The 12,986-nt window shown below is 37.7% G+C and overlaps 2 protein-coding genes across 3 annotated transcripts in view; one reads left to right on the forward strand and one right to left on the reverse strand.

Moving 5' to 3' along the window:
• LOC134670746 (myosin light chain kinase, smooth muscle-like) overlaps window positions 1-3,290 on the forward strand; it is a 45,332-nt gene extending 42,042 nt beyond the window's left edge. For both annotated transcript variants that reach the window (XM_063528562.1, XM_063528561.1), the window contains exons 7-8: window positions 19-171; window positions 1,627-3,290. In XM_063528562.1, the coding sequence (XP_063384632.1) occupies window positions 19-171; window positions 1,627-2,800 (1,327 nt within the window). In that variant the 3' untranslated portion in view covers window positions 2,801-3,290. The remainder of the gene's footprint in view (window positions 1-18; window positions 172-1,626) is intronic.
• Window positions 3,291-7,856: 4,566 nt separating this feature from the next.
• LOC134670747 (small ribosomal subunit protein uS9) lies at window positions 7,857-12,643 on the reverse strand. The gene is made up of 5 exons (XM_063528564.1): window positions 12,575-12,643; window positions 12,426-12,470; window positions 11,768-11,899; window positions 10,769-10,883; window positions 7,857-8,089 (listed from the first exon to the last, which is right to left on the reverse strand). The coding sequence occupies exons 1-5, from the start codon at window positions 12,590-12,592 to the stop codon at window positions 7,944-7,946; spliced, it is 456 nt and encodes a 151-aa protein (XP_063384634.1). The 5' UTR covers window positions 12,593-12,643; the 3' UTR covers window positions 7,857-7,943.
• Between the last annotated feature and the right edge of the window lie 343 nt (window positions 12,644-12,986).

Genomic DNA, 12,986 nt, shown 5'->3' on the forward strand with positions numbered 1-12,986 from the left:
ATTATTTAAATTTTCCAGCTTATCGGGCCTTTCACCATTTATGGGCGAAACAGACATAGAAACCATGGCGAACGTCACAGTTGCCAAATACGACTTCGACGACGAAGCGTTCACAGAGATCTCGGAAGATGCGAAGGACTTCATTGGAAAACTGCTCGTAAAGGACAAAGAGTAAGTTTATTGATATTACTTTAATGTACAATCATCCTCAAAATGTTACGATGTACAAATTATGTCAAAACAATGTTTTAAATATCATAGAGTTAGACCAAGAAAATTCTGCAGAGATTTTAACAGCACACGCAGTGCAGGTTTTATTTTAAACGTCAATTTTCTATGACATTATGACGTATAAAATAACACTGGCACTGCGTGTGCTGTCAAAATCTCTGCAGTCTTTTCTTGGTCTAACTCTAACAAGGAATACCCGGAATGCCTTATACAAGTTATACAGTGAAATTGTATATGAATCTCACACCATCTTTAATTCAAAATATCGATGTGGTCTTGTGTATGAGGCCTGATTAGAGGTTGGAATAGTCGCACCAATAAAAGTCTGCAGCGGATTTGATAGCCCCCGCAGTGTAAGTGTTATTTATACGTCATAATTTCATAGAAGTTTGACGTTTAAAATGACACTTGCACTGCGTGGGCTATCAAAATCGCTGCAGACTTTTTACGGTCTAACTCTAGCCTGTTCCTCTGTTTAGACATATTTTGAGGGAAATTGTAAAGTTTATTTTGTTGTGAGAACCTAGTTTTTTTTTCATTTTCATCAAGTTAAAAGATGCTTGCATGAAGCATCTTATTGTGATTAAAGCATGAATAAAACGGCGATAAAAAATTAATTGACAATAAATGAAACGAAAATGAGTTCGCAACATGACGGCATTTTTGTGCCAAATCCGTTGTGATGTCATTTCCCATTTAACGCCGTTTGGTAAAACGCCCTTTGCTTTTGTTTATTCGTTTATTACAAATTGAAATGTTGCCAATGCTAATTTTACGTGGAGTTATGACAACATACGACTGATATTGTTTTGTTCTTGAGAAAAATTGGCAGTTGAACGACCTAAGACCTAATGATCATTTGGAATAAAATATGTTCATTAAAAAAGTCGTAAATGAAATCCAACGTAAAACTTCGACAGTTTTATAAATATTATTATACCATTTGATTCCGGTGCTCGTCACTAAACGCTGCATAAAAGCCAGCCTGTCGATACAGACCCCTTGTTACTTTATTGCATCCAACACAAAATCTAACAAGTCATTCTAATACTGTACCATATAAACTGTACATGTGCTAACCTTCCTCTGTGTATGTAGTTATTTAGTTGCATGGTAGAGTCTCATACAAAATTTATAAGTAAAATATGGCCGCAGCCTTTGTCCAATCGGACGTACGCATTCAAATGAATGCAGTTTGAGACCACGATCTGTTTTAACCACTGACACGAAAATAGCGACCGAAAAACATAGCGTCGCTTCAGGCCTGATGAAGTAGCTGCTATTTTATTTTGGAATAATCGTAGTACCCTTTTGTTTCCTTGCACCGCCTCTTCTGGTCCCATCCTTATCACGCACTCGTGGTGTTGGGGTTAGTAACAAGGGTTCTTGTCGCAGGTTACGGCCCAGCGCGACGGAGTGCCTGCGCCACCGCTGGCTGGCGCGCCGCCCGCCGCCGCCGCCGCGCCCCGCGCCGCAGCCCTCGCCCAAGCACGAGCTCGACGTCGCCAAGGACAACCTCAGGATCTTCGTCGAGCGGTGGGGGGAGCACCCCAACTCGCCCTACGTCTTCGATAACTACGCGCACGAAATCACCTGTCTCGCCGACGGCAGCTGCGAGCGATCTTCTGTCGGCGGATGCTCGCCTAGTCCTCGGAGCTCCCTGTCGAGCTCGCCCGAAGCGGTATTCGATGAGGAAGACTTGGAACCACCGCCGATGAGAGAGACTAGTCGGTTAGCGCCCAGATACAACCCGGTCGAGAGACGAGCGTCCGACAGTTCTTGCTTCCTTCATAAAAGACAGGACGTCCTTGTGAGGAAGAATCTAGCTGAGGAAATCAAGAAGTTATCGGATCATCTCTTCTTGTTATCGACTATGAATACCGACCTGGCTAATAACAATAACGTAAAAGAATTAGACAAGAATATAACGGAACCGAAACCGGTCCCAAAGGAGGAAAAGAAGTTAACGAATGGTTTCAAAAGGGAAACTAACACGACAGTCACAAAATCCATCACAAATGGAGACGCTAGCAATAAGGAAAAGAAACTTTTTACATCGAAATCTAGTCACAAAATAACTTCCTCGTTTTTGACTGAAAAGGAACCGACGAGGCCGGTGACGAGTAACATGCCCTGGGCGAAGTCAACTCGATCCAAAAAAGTCACTATAAGCAGTAGAGACGTAGCCGACCAGCCATTGGAGAGACGAAACAGCTTCTTCAATGAGTTCGACAAAAGGCGAGAGAAAATAGATAAACTGGTCAACGGTTCAGAGAATGGAAGACAGGTGCCTTACAGACGAGGCGACGAGAACAATGCTCATAGGACAAAGGACCTCCTTCTACATCTTTTAGAAAAATGGGGCGAGTCAGAAGTGGAAGGGGAGAGAGCGGCCGGAGGCACCTCAAATGGCGGTAGACACCAGTCCATATCCTTAGAGTGGTCATCACCGTCAAATCAACTGGCGCAGTCCTCCATGTCCAGCCTCCACGCCTTCTTCCAAAGACAGACCTCAGAAGACAAAGCGCAAAGAAAAATAATAACGAACAATATTAAGAGTACAAAATGATTTTCACTTTTAGTGCCATGACTCTGTACTCTGTTACCAAAGTAACAAGATGAGATTAAATTATTGTATTTTTAAGGTAATTTTAGAGACGATGAAATGACAATGTTGTAATGATCTAGTCGACAAATCGCAGTTCTCTTTCACTCCTGGAGCAAGACTGAAACAATTCTGTAGGAGATGTTTTATACAGTGACAATAAGAAATATAAGAATCATAGTCTGACGGCTGAAAACTTTGTTCTTCTGTGTCAGTTTACAGTAATATTTGTACTTAATTTTGTACTTAGTGAATCAGTCATACCTATATATAGATATTATAATAACTATAATAAGTTTGTCTACGCCATTGCGCCTGTCCTATATTTAATATACTTAGTGAATTATGTTTGTTACTTAACTAAACTCAGTTACGTACAAGGATGCTGTAATAATTTTAGTATTATCTTTTGTTTTACGATATTTTGTTGTTATAAATTATAAGGTTTTTTATTAAAATATGTGTTTTATTTAAATTATACCTACAAAGTGGAACATATCTTCTCAACTGGAACCATTAAGCTAGTTCCACACTCGTGTGCGTTTCGCTGATCTGCGACCTCGACTCCACATTCGCATTCGCGGCTTCGCGCCGCGATTCGCGCACGAGTGGAGGGGGCTTTAAAATTAACAGTCATAACTCACTGAGAACTTAAACATCTTAGAGTCACGTCAGGTATGTGCAAGGTGCGGAAAGATTAAAAACAATTGGTAATGTTTTTGGAACTTTCAGGAAATTTTCATACAAAATGTGACGTTCCACGGAAAAAGGTATACCTTATGGCTGGCGATTACGTCGCATAGCGCCGCAATAATATTGGAGCGGCGTTAATAATAGCGTAAGCGCCAACCGCCATAAGGTACCTTTACCCGTGGGACGTCACAAATTAAGGTTACTTTCATTTTGGAAACGAAAAATTTCGATCCCTATACAAAATTATGAGAAGTTTCCAAGATGTTTTAATGTGAAAATTTCGCAATTTGGAAGCTTACCGATGGTACATCAGTAACTAGCAACAGGTAAAAATACCCCCAAAATCGTGAGTCACATCTCTGTATCCAGTCACTTACTTTCTAGAGACCGCCTGCCAGCATCCGCGACCCTCCGCCACCCGTGGCTGATCCAGTCGGCGCTCTGCACGGAGCTCCACGTCACCAAGTCCAAGCTGAAGCGGTACGTCATCAAGAAACGGTGGGCCAAGGCCGTCTCCGCTGTCATCGCGCTTAAGAGGATGGGCGCCAAGTTTGAGGACGTCTCTGAGCATAAGGAGAAGGTTTAACTATGAACCGCATATCGTGCAGCGCATATCATCATAATTGTCGTAATGCGCGAAGGTTAATAAGGCGCTTGTTTGGCAGTCAAATGGTTAATAAGTTACTGCGGTGTTATTGTGGTCGGTTAAAAAAGCAACGCGCCACTTTTTTAGATTTTGGAAGTATTTTTACTCTAGACTCGAGATCTTACGATCCTTAATTTTTTAATTTTTTTTCTTTTATTTTTGTATGGCCGTTGTATACTTACCTACTTAAGTTTATAAATACCCACTTAATTAAAACGTCGTTTGCTAATCCGCGAAAAGATAACTTATACTCACTTGTGTATTTTTTACATGCAATTTTTACGGGTTAGCACTGATTGACTAGCACGTTGTCTTTTCGCGGATTAGCAATGTAATATTTTGGTTTTAATTAATATGGATTTCCGCAAAGCAACGCCTGATTCTATTCACTACCCACTTGCCAATATACATAAAAAAGGTGTATAACGCATACAAAACATCAGAGGTACTTTTTTTTCTATCTATCAACTTCGTAATAGCTTTTGATTCTAAATAAAATTCAAAGAATACATTTTTTTTTATTACGGATGCGATTATTTAGAAGGGCAGAATAAATGCCTTAGATTTATTCATTTAAATAAATAATGCATATCGTGTTCATAAGCACCAAACTTACTTAGACTTAGCTTTCGACCAGAGTGCTACTCGCATTGATTAATTTCGTTCGTTGTAAAAATATAACGTTCAATAAAATGAGTAAGAAAAATAAGCGATGAATATTAGTTATCTCACGAATATTGATCTCGTTTAACTGCAAGTTAGATACCTACCTATACTCTGTATCTTTAGGTATTTAAATAAAAGTAAGCAAAATCTACCCTCAAATGGCTTCTTTAGCCAGTTGAAAACATTACATGATCAAATAATGTAGGTTAAAGTCAGATCGTTCAGTGACAGATCTCAAGGCGGTTTTGTATTTGGTTGGTTAACCAATAAAATTTTATAAACTTATAACTACCCGTAAATTTTGTAATTATTTTGTTTTTTTACTTTTATTTAATTACCTAAAGATACAGACTATAGGTATACCTTCTTTTTAAACACTTCAATGTCAGTGATTTATAATAATATTGTGATTTTTATTATGAATCTATAGGTACCTACTATTTATACCTGTACTGGCTTTTATTGACATATAGTTATTGCTAGAAACTATGCCATAAAAAAGGGCCATATATTATAATTATTCTATAAATATTTATTAGATACTTAAATTGATTCCATTGCGCCAGCAGTCTGAAGTTAAATAATAATTATTATAACCTCTAGCCGCCCAGAGACCTATAAAAAGGTCTCCTGTTCCATTCTAATTTGAACCTTGTGTTGACAAAATAAAATTTCATTTTGCTTGGCAAAGTTTGACGTATGGGCGGCTAAAGGATAAAATTACCTATCAATATTACACACGTTGTGAAATTATTTCATAAATATGGTGCCAAAATTTTGTACCTAGGTTTATATATAACAAGTTGTTGATGTTAACTACTGTATAATCTCAATTTAGATCTGTTACTTGTTCTCAGTATTTAATTACTCACCTACTTAATCATAAAATATAAATCTCAACTGTTTACAACCACGAAGCTATTAGATAAGAAAATTTAAATTAAGAAATTAGACCAATATCTCCTATCTTTCAAATCTTAATTGATATTTAATTTTTTTTTTGCATTTACCGTGGATTCATTTGATACTTAGGTATCACCCAAATAGGTACTAAATGGTGAACTTAGGTATTAGGTGTCACCTAAGTACCTAATAAGGAAGCTGATGAGGTGGATTTTAAGAATTATTTATGTAAGAAATAAGAATCCACACAAATGAAAATGTTATAAGTAGGTATATGCCTACTTAGAAGCTTTTTAATTTACCCATCTACTTTCGAGAAATTGTGGGTTATATAGGATTTGCACGTTATTATTAATTATCACATCATAATAATTGTAAATAACTATAATTATTAAGATCGAATGAAAGACATTAACGACTAACGCTAGTTTAAAGTTTGTTGCTAATATTTAGAGCGCAATAAAATATGGATCTGAGCAGTGTGCTAGATTCTTGTTACTTGAATGCCTAACGAAGTTTGAAAAAAAAGAATAAGAGTTTTTTTTACATAGGTAGATATAGTTGGTCAAGCAAATCTTGTCAGTAGAAAAAGCCGGCAAATAAAAAAAATGTAGGCACGAAGGTTTATCGTCCCATAGAAAATTTGAATTTCGCGCCTTTTTCTACTAACAAGATTTGCTTGACCAACTTTTCCAGTTCCTATTCCTACTTTGTCACCAAGTTATGTTATTTTCAACCAACCTACAGCCTGGCAAAAAAGAGTAGAAATCATGTAGAAATAAAAAAAGTGGCAACACTGATAGTGTCGTCCCGTTTCTTATATTAATTGGTTAGAAAGGGACGACACAAGAGTGTTGCCGTTTTTTATTTATACTCTTTTTTGCCAATCAATCAATCAATCAATCAATGTCTTTATTTTGCATAAAAAGTGGTACATAATAGAAGTAATTAAAGCTGTATGTTACTCACAAAATTTATCTTAAGCAGAAATTTTACTGACTCTTTTTATGATTTCGAATTCCAAAACAACGCGGTAACAAAGTAGGAAAATTTATTTACATTTTTTTTTAATTTATTTTTTTCCGGATAGTTCTCTTTCCATGCATATTTTAGTTGGTGTGTATCTAAAAAATTCATAAGCCGTATTTTAATATTTTAAGACTTAAATTTTAGGTTCATATAAAACAATTAATTAATTGCATTTAATTTCATAAAAACAAAGACACTTGAATGAAATAAATTTATGATAAGAAGGAAAGCTGGTATTATTATTGTCCTTTTCTTTTAGTTAGATTTTCAGATGAAGCAGTGGGGAGACACTCCCGACTTCGGTCACAGAAGAAATAAGAGTACTACCGTACAGAAAGGACACTTCCTACAAACCCGAAGTTTGACAGCGATTCAGGGTCGAATCATGCTATCCCTTTCTAATATATAGCACTATCCCTTTCAGCTATTTAGGGTTGTCAAAATTCAAGTGATTATCTTATCTGTGGTCGTGCACGCACAAGGAAGTCAAGTGGTGCCAACCCTAAAAATTGCTCGGAGCAATGCTGGGCTATAACGGCGAAAATCGAAGTTCGCAAATTGCGGGCAATTTTCTGTCACTCTAACTAATTACGCCTTCATTGGAGTAAAAGAGAAAGATCCCCGCAATTTGCGAATTTCGGTTTTGGCGGTAGCCCCTCTGAGCAGAGCTTGGCCGAAGTCAGGAATTTCGCACCCCTGGCAGTGCTGCGCGCGTCAGTCAACTGTTGACGACTCGGGGCCACTTGGGGGGGGCACATCTGGCGTCTTTCGAGCGTCGGCGTCTGTCGGCGTCGGTCCAGCGCTATGGAAAATGACGTCGCTGCGCAGTTGCGTCGACGTCGGCCATAGAATTGTAGACGCCGACGCTCGAAAGACGCCAGATGTGGGGGGGCCCTTACACCATCCCACTAACCCAGATTAACCGGTTAAACTTGGAGTTACCACGGTTACCAGTACAATTGGACACTGGGTTAACAGTTTAACCGGTTAACGCCGGGTTAGTCCGATGTTGCAAATGGTGCTTAAGCGGTCAAAGAATCAAAATGCGCCACACGGCTCCACAACAAATAAAACCAACTAAAATAGATTTTTATCTTTTTATTAACACCCAATGCTATCCCACTGGTCCACAGACCAATGCAACACCACTGAGCGTACAATATGGATGTCTTAACGGTAGGATTTCTGGTATCTGGCGCGGGCGCCCGGACCGCCGAACTTCTTGGGCTCGCAGCGGCGCGGGTCCGCCACCAGCAGGCTCCGGTCGTACTGGACGAGGATGTCCTTGATCTCCTTCTTGGAAGCTTCATCTACATCTGTAGACAAAAAGGTATATTAGAGGCTGATACATTGTTAGTGACATTGTGTGATACTGGGGATCCAATAAAAGTGACATTCCATTTCCAACTGCAGCTGCAATACTGTTCATTTTACTATGGAAACGCGTCGCTGTCATTGTCAATTTCCATAGTAAAATGAACAGTATTGCAGCTGCAGTTGGAAATGGAATGTCACTCTTAGAGTATAGCGTCGGCTTAAGTCGCAAACCTCGGAACGAGAATTTAGTATAGAGGCGTAGTGGCAAAGTAAATTTTGTAGTCACAGTAAATTTACTGCCATCTTTTGACACAGGATTACAACTTTTAAATCAAACGGTGTCGCCATCTACACGAGTATAGGCCAATGGTGTCATCTTTTCGAGCATACATGTTTCTTGATTGACATGGCAGGTTTTTTCTTAGACTTTATTCATCTTATATGGAGTTATATACATTTACAACTACAGTTTAAAACTTTCTATCAGTGAAGAGAAGCAATTTACCACAGCAGTTTTAACAGTTAAACTAGTATATACATTTTGTAGTTAGTAACTGGGTAACCAAGGTATTGTATTAATGTTCATTATTATAAATGATACAATGGTATCATATCAAAACTGTAGTGTACATTTCAAACTAGCATGGCATGGAAGGCTCATGTCGCTTGGTAAATGTCACAATTATCTCCTTTCCCTGAAATGACTGACAAGCATGGGGCTAGCCAGCTTTGGAAAGAAAGGGTGCTTAAACTAAATATTATCCAACCATTATATATCATTTTAGCAAATGTTAATTAGAGATGCCACGAATATTCGGCAACTATTCGGTATTCGGCCTATTCGGCCACTTTGCCGAATATTCGGTATTCGGCCGAATGTTGCCTACTTTTCGGCCGAATACCGAATATCTGTTGCACCTACCTAAAAAGAAAAATTTTACAAAAAAATAACCAAAAACTAGGTATATTTAATATTTAAAATGTATTGTTGGAAAGGGGTCATCCATTAATTTACATCACACGTTTAGGGGGAGGGAGGGGGTCAAGAAAATGTGACATATTGTGACATGGGGGAACTTTGTGACGTCACTTTAACTTCATCAGTAACCGAAAATCTATTTAAATTATTTTATTCGCTATACATTTAAATAACAAGTTTTTAAAACGATAATCGTTTTTATTCGTTTAATTTTCTTTCCTAAGCAGTTTTGGGTTATAAAATGACTAATATTTATATCGTCAAAAATAGTTTGATAAAATATTAATAATACTTAGGTACTTACTTAATTCGATTTAGCGATTTCGTAGAAAAAATGTGACGTCACACTAGGGGGGAGGCGTTTGCCAAATGTGACCAAGTGTGACAAGGAGGGGGGGAGGGGTCAAAAAACCTCAAAATTCGTGTGACGTAATTAATGGATGACCTCAAAGTGGTTAAATACGAAGGCACGTTTTTGAGCATTTGTTGATTCCAAAATATTTTATTTTTATCATGGGTCTAATTTGATTGACTTTACTACATTCATTAATTCTGTTCAACATAAAAATATATCTTAGCAAACGTTGTGCTTAATTGGCGAACAGTTTTCGTAATAATTGTGACTCTAAGTGTTCGCATTTCATGCCGAATATTCGGTATTCGGCCGAGAGGGGGGCCGAATATTCGGTATTCGGCCAAATTCAGTATTCGGGGCATGTCTAAATTGTCTAATGTTAACCCATTGAACGCCGCGCCTATCGAGTGCGGCGAGTCATTGTAAACCTTGTCGGGAATGTCGGAATGCACGAAGGTTGACAATTGGCTGTAACCTCACGCGTTAGTTAACACATTTGGCGATCAAAGGGTTAATGCAACAAATTGAATGCCATTGTGATTATGCCATATCAATTTTTGGATTGGTATATTCTTAAATTTGTCATGCAATGAATTTATCACTCAACTTTTTTCATCAATGTTAACTGGCAGGATCACAGACATAGATAATAAGATATTCTTTTGAAAATATTTTAGTTATGTTAGAGTTCGACCAAGAAAAATCTGCATCGATTTTGATAGCCCACGCAGTGCAAGTGTTATTTTATACGTCATAATTTCATAGAAGTTTGACGTTTCAAATAACATTAGCACTGTGTGGGCTATCAAAATCGCTGCAGACTTTTCTTGGTCTAACTCTATCTTCTTTGCCCTGGGCTGTTTATGAATGAATGATACATTGTTTTGTTAAATGTATTATAACTCCATTATACAGGGTTACTTTTTTACCGGTACAATAAATTTTACCACATCATTGGTATCGATAATAGATCACATTGCACAAATAAAAATTTTATTATTTTATTTCGCATCAATTAATTTATCCTTCACCAATTTAGTAACTTCTGGTTGCACTAAGCCGCTCGCTAAATCGCGCGCGATGACGTAAACAAACAGTTGCCAGTTCGTGCGTTTGCTAAATGATGCGTAAGGCATCCACATTTTCTAGTACTTTAGCGGATAAGTTCGGGCATTGGTATTTTTGTTTTTTTGTTCCCAAATAGTAGTAACAAAGAATGCTGGTATTTTTTATTTTTGGCAACAATTACGTATGTTGATTTATTGTACTGGTAAAAAAGTAACCCTGTATCTGTACAAGCTCTTAAGTACTAAATGTGTTAAATTTTCTACAATAAGAACTTACACTTTTGGTAGAAAGCGATGAGTGCCTTGGAGATGGCTTGTCTGATGGCGTACACCTGGGCCACGTGACCACCACCCTTCACCGTCACTCTGATGTCCACACCAGAGAACTTTTCCTGAAATCAATAACATTCTTTATAATTAAACTGTAAGGAAATAGGTGATTGAAGGTTTTAGTCTAAGAACAATCAGATCTGTATGTTTACTTCACATCCAAAGATACTCAGGTTCGGAATAAGTTTGATCATCATTATATCAGATAGTCATCGCTACTACATAACAACATAATAATTACAAATTCGAAAGTAGTAACTTTTTACCCTTAAACAACTGATTTAGATGAAATTTTTTATGAAGATTTTTTGAGGGTTGGGGAAGGACATAGGTAGTTTTTATCAATTATCATCATTCCACACAGATGTGTTAGTTTTTCATTATTCACATTAACCTCTAGCCGCCCATACGTCAAAATGTGTTAGTTTTTCATTATTCACATTAACCTCTAGCCGCCCATACGTCAAACTTTGCCAAGCAAAATGAAATTTTATTTTGTCAACACAAGGTTCAAATTAGAATGGAACAGGAGACGTTTTTTTAGGTCTCTGGGCGGCTAGAGGTTAAAAAGGTACTTACTAATTCACAAAACATTGCTGATCATGAACTATGGATTAATACAAAACTTGTTTTTTTTTACATACCTGAATAAATTCATTTCTCAAAACTAATTTGAAAACGATAACTTACACCTTGTGATATTTAAGGTATAATTAACTTGACACTTACTGACTACAAGCCAGGTCAGGTAAAATTACACTTTTTGTCAATGTTTTTTTTAACATAGCACACCGTTACACATATTTTCAGTACAAATTTAAGTTATAACTGACCACTTAAGTAATAAGTGCAGGTGGGTGGTCGACAAAAACTTTTAAATTGTTAATGGTCTTGTTTGATCTTGTTACTACAGATGTATGCAATTAGCTATGATTTAATGACTCACCTTGCCGAGCAATAGGATGGGCTCCTGCAGTTTGTACTGCAGCAGACGGGGCTCCACTAGGTCCAGCGGGCGGCCATTGACGCGGAGCACACCGTGTCCGCGCTTGCAGTATGCTACTGCGGTCGCAGTTTTCTGAAAATTATTAATAAAAATGTTAACACGATTTTAGTAGTGACTAATATTGTACTAGCAAGTCTTGCGACTTAAGAGTCTTATGACTGTCTCTGTTACGGCTAGGAATCAGCCAGAAATAGTAGGACTCACTTAAAATAATTGTACAAAGTATCCTAGCTACATGAAATGTCAGCAAGAGGTTAGTTTTAGCGTTTGACGCTTGGTGGTAATTTGTAGTAATATAAATTCTTGCGACAATGTTGTTTCCGTTTAGACCAACACAGAAATGATTTCTGAGATGGCTGGTACAACGCAATCTTTTATTCTCCTTTCTGATAAAATACTGTCATACGACTTATAGGTTATGGCAGTTAAAGGCAAGAAAGGATTCAATTGGCAGATATTTCATATTTGGTTCATAAAAATATATCAGCTATTTAAAAATCAGACTAATTAGATATAAAAGTAAGATTTCGAGCATATAATATTTTAAAAACTAAGGAAATCGGCATCAACACGTGGACGGGATTGGAACAACACTTACCTTGCGGCCAAAGACCTGAACGGCCTGAATTGGTTCGCGTCTTGCCTGAAATCACGGTAAATAAATTAGTCATTGCTTCTAATTAACTAATGAAATAACACAATACAATTGCTTTTTCACAAATTATTTTAACGGAAAAACACACGCACCTCTTGCGCGGCAGCCATTTTGACAGAGAAAGAACTAGCTAGTGTTGTACCAAGTGCCACCCCAATCGTAATCAACTAACATTATAATAATTGGTGTTCGCATCAATAATGTGTATTTTTGCAAAAACTAAACAACACAAAAAGTAAAAATTGAAAATGAAAAGTAAATACTATGTTAAAAATAAAATAACTTCAACCTCCTCCTCGCGTCGGTTTCCTCAATGCTGAGGGTCGTGACCATCTCGTCGAAATAGTTTTGTGTGGACCACTCGGCGCCACACACTTCTATCTGCTGCCTCGTGAAGAGCGTCGTGTACTGTGGTGTCGAGGGTGGTGCGAACCTGGTCAGTCCAACGTATCGGGCTTCTGCCCCTAGGTCTGTTTCCTTCCACTTTGCCAGTGACCACTAATT

Source organism: Cydia fagiglandana, chromosome 14 (genome assembly GCF_963556715.1).
Source record: "Cydia fagiglandana chromosome 14, ilCydFagi1.1, whole genome shotgun sequence".
Lineage (NCBI taxonomy): Eukaryota > Metazoa > Arthropoda > Insecta > Lepidoptera > Tortricidae > Cydia > Cydia fagiglandana.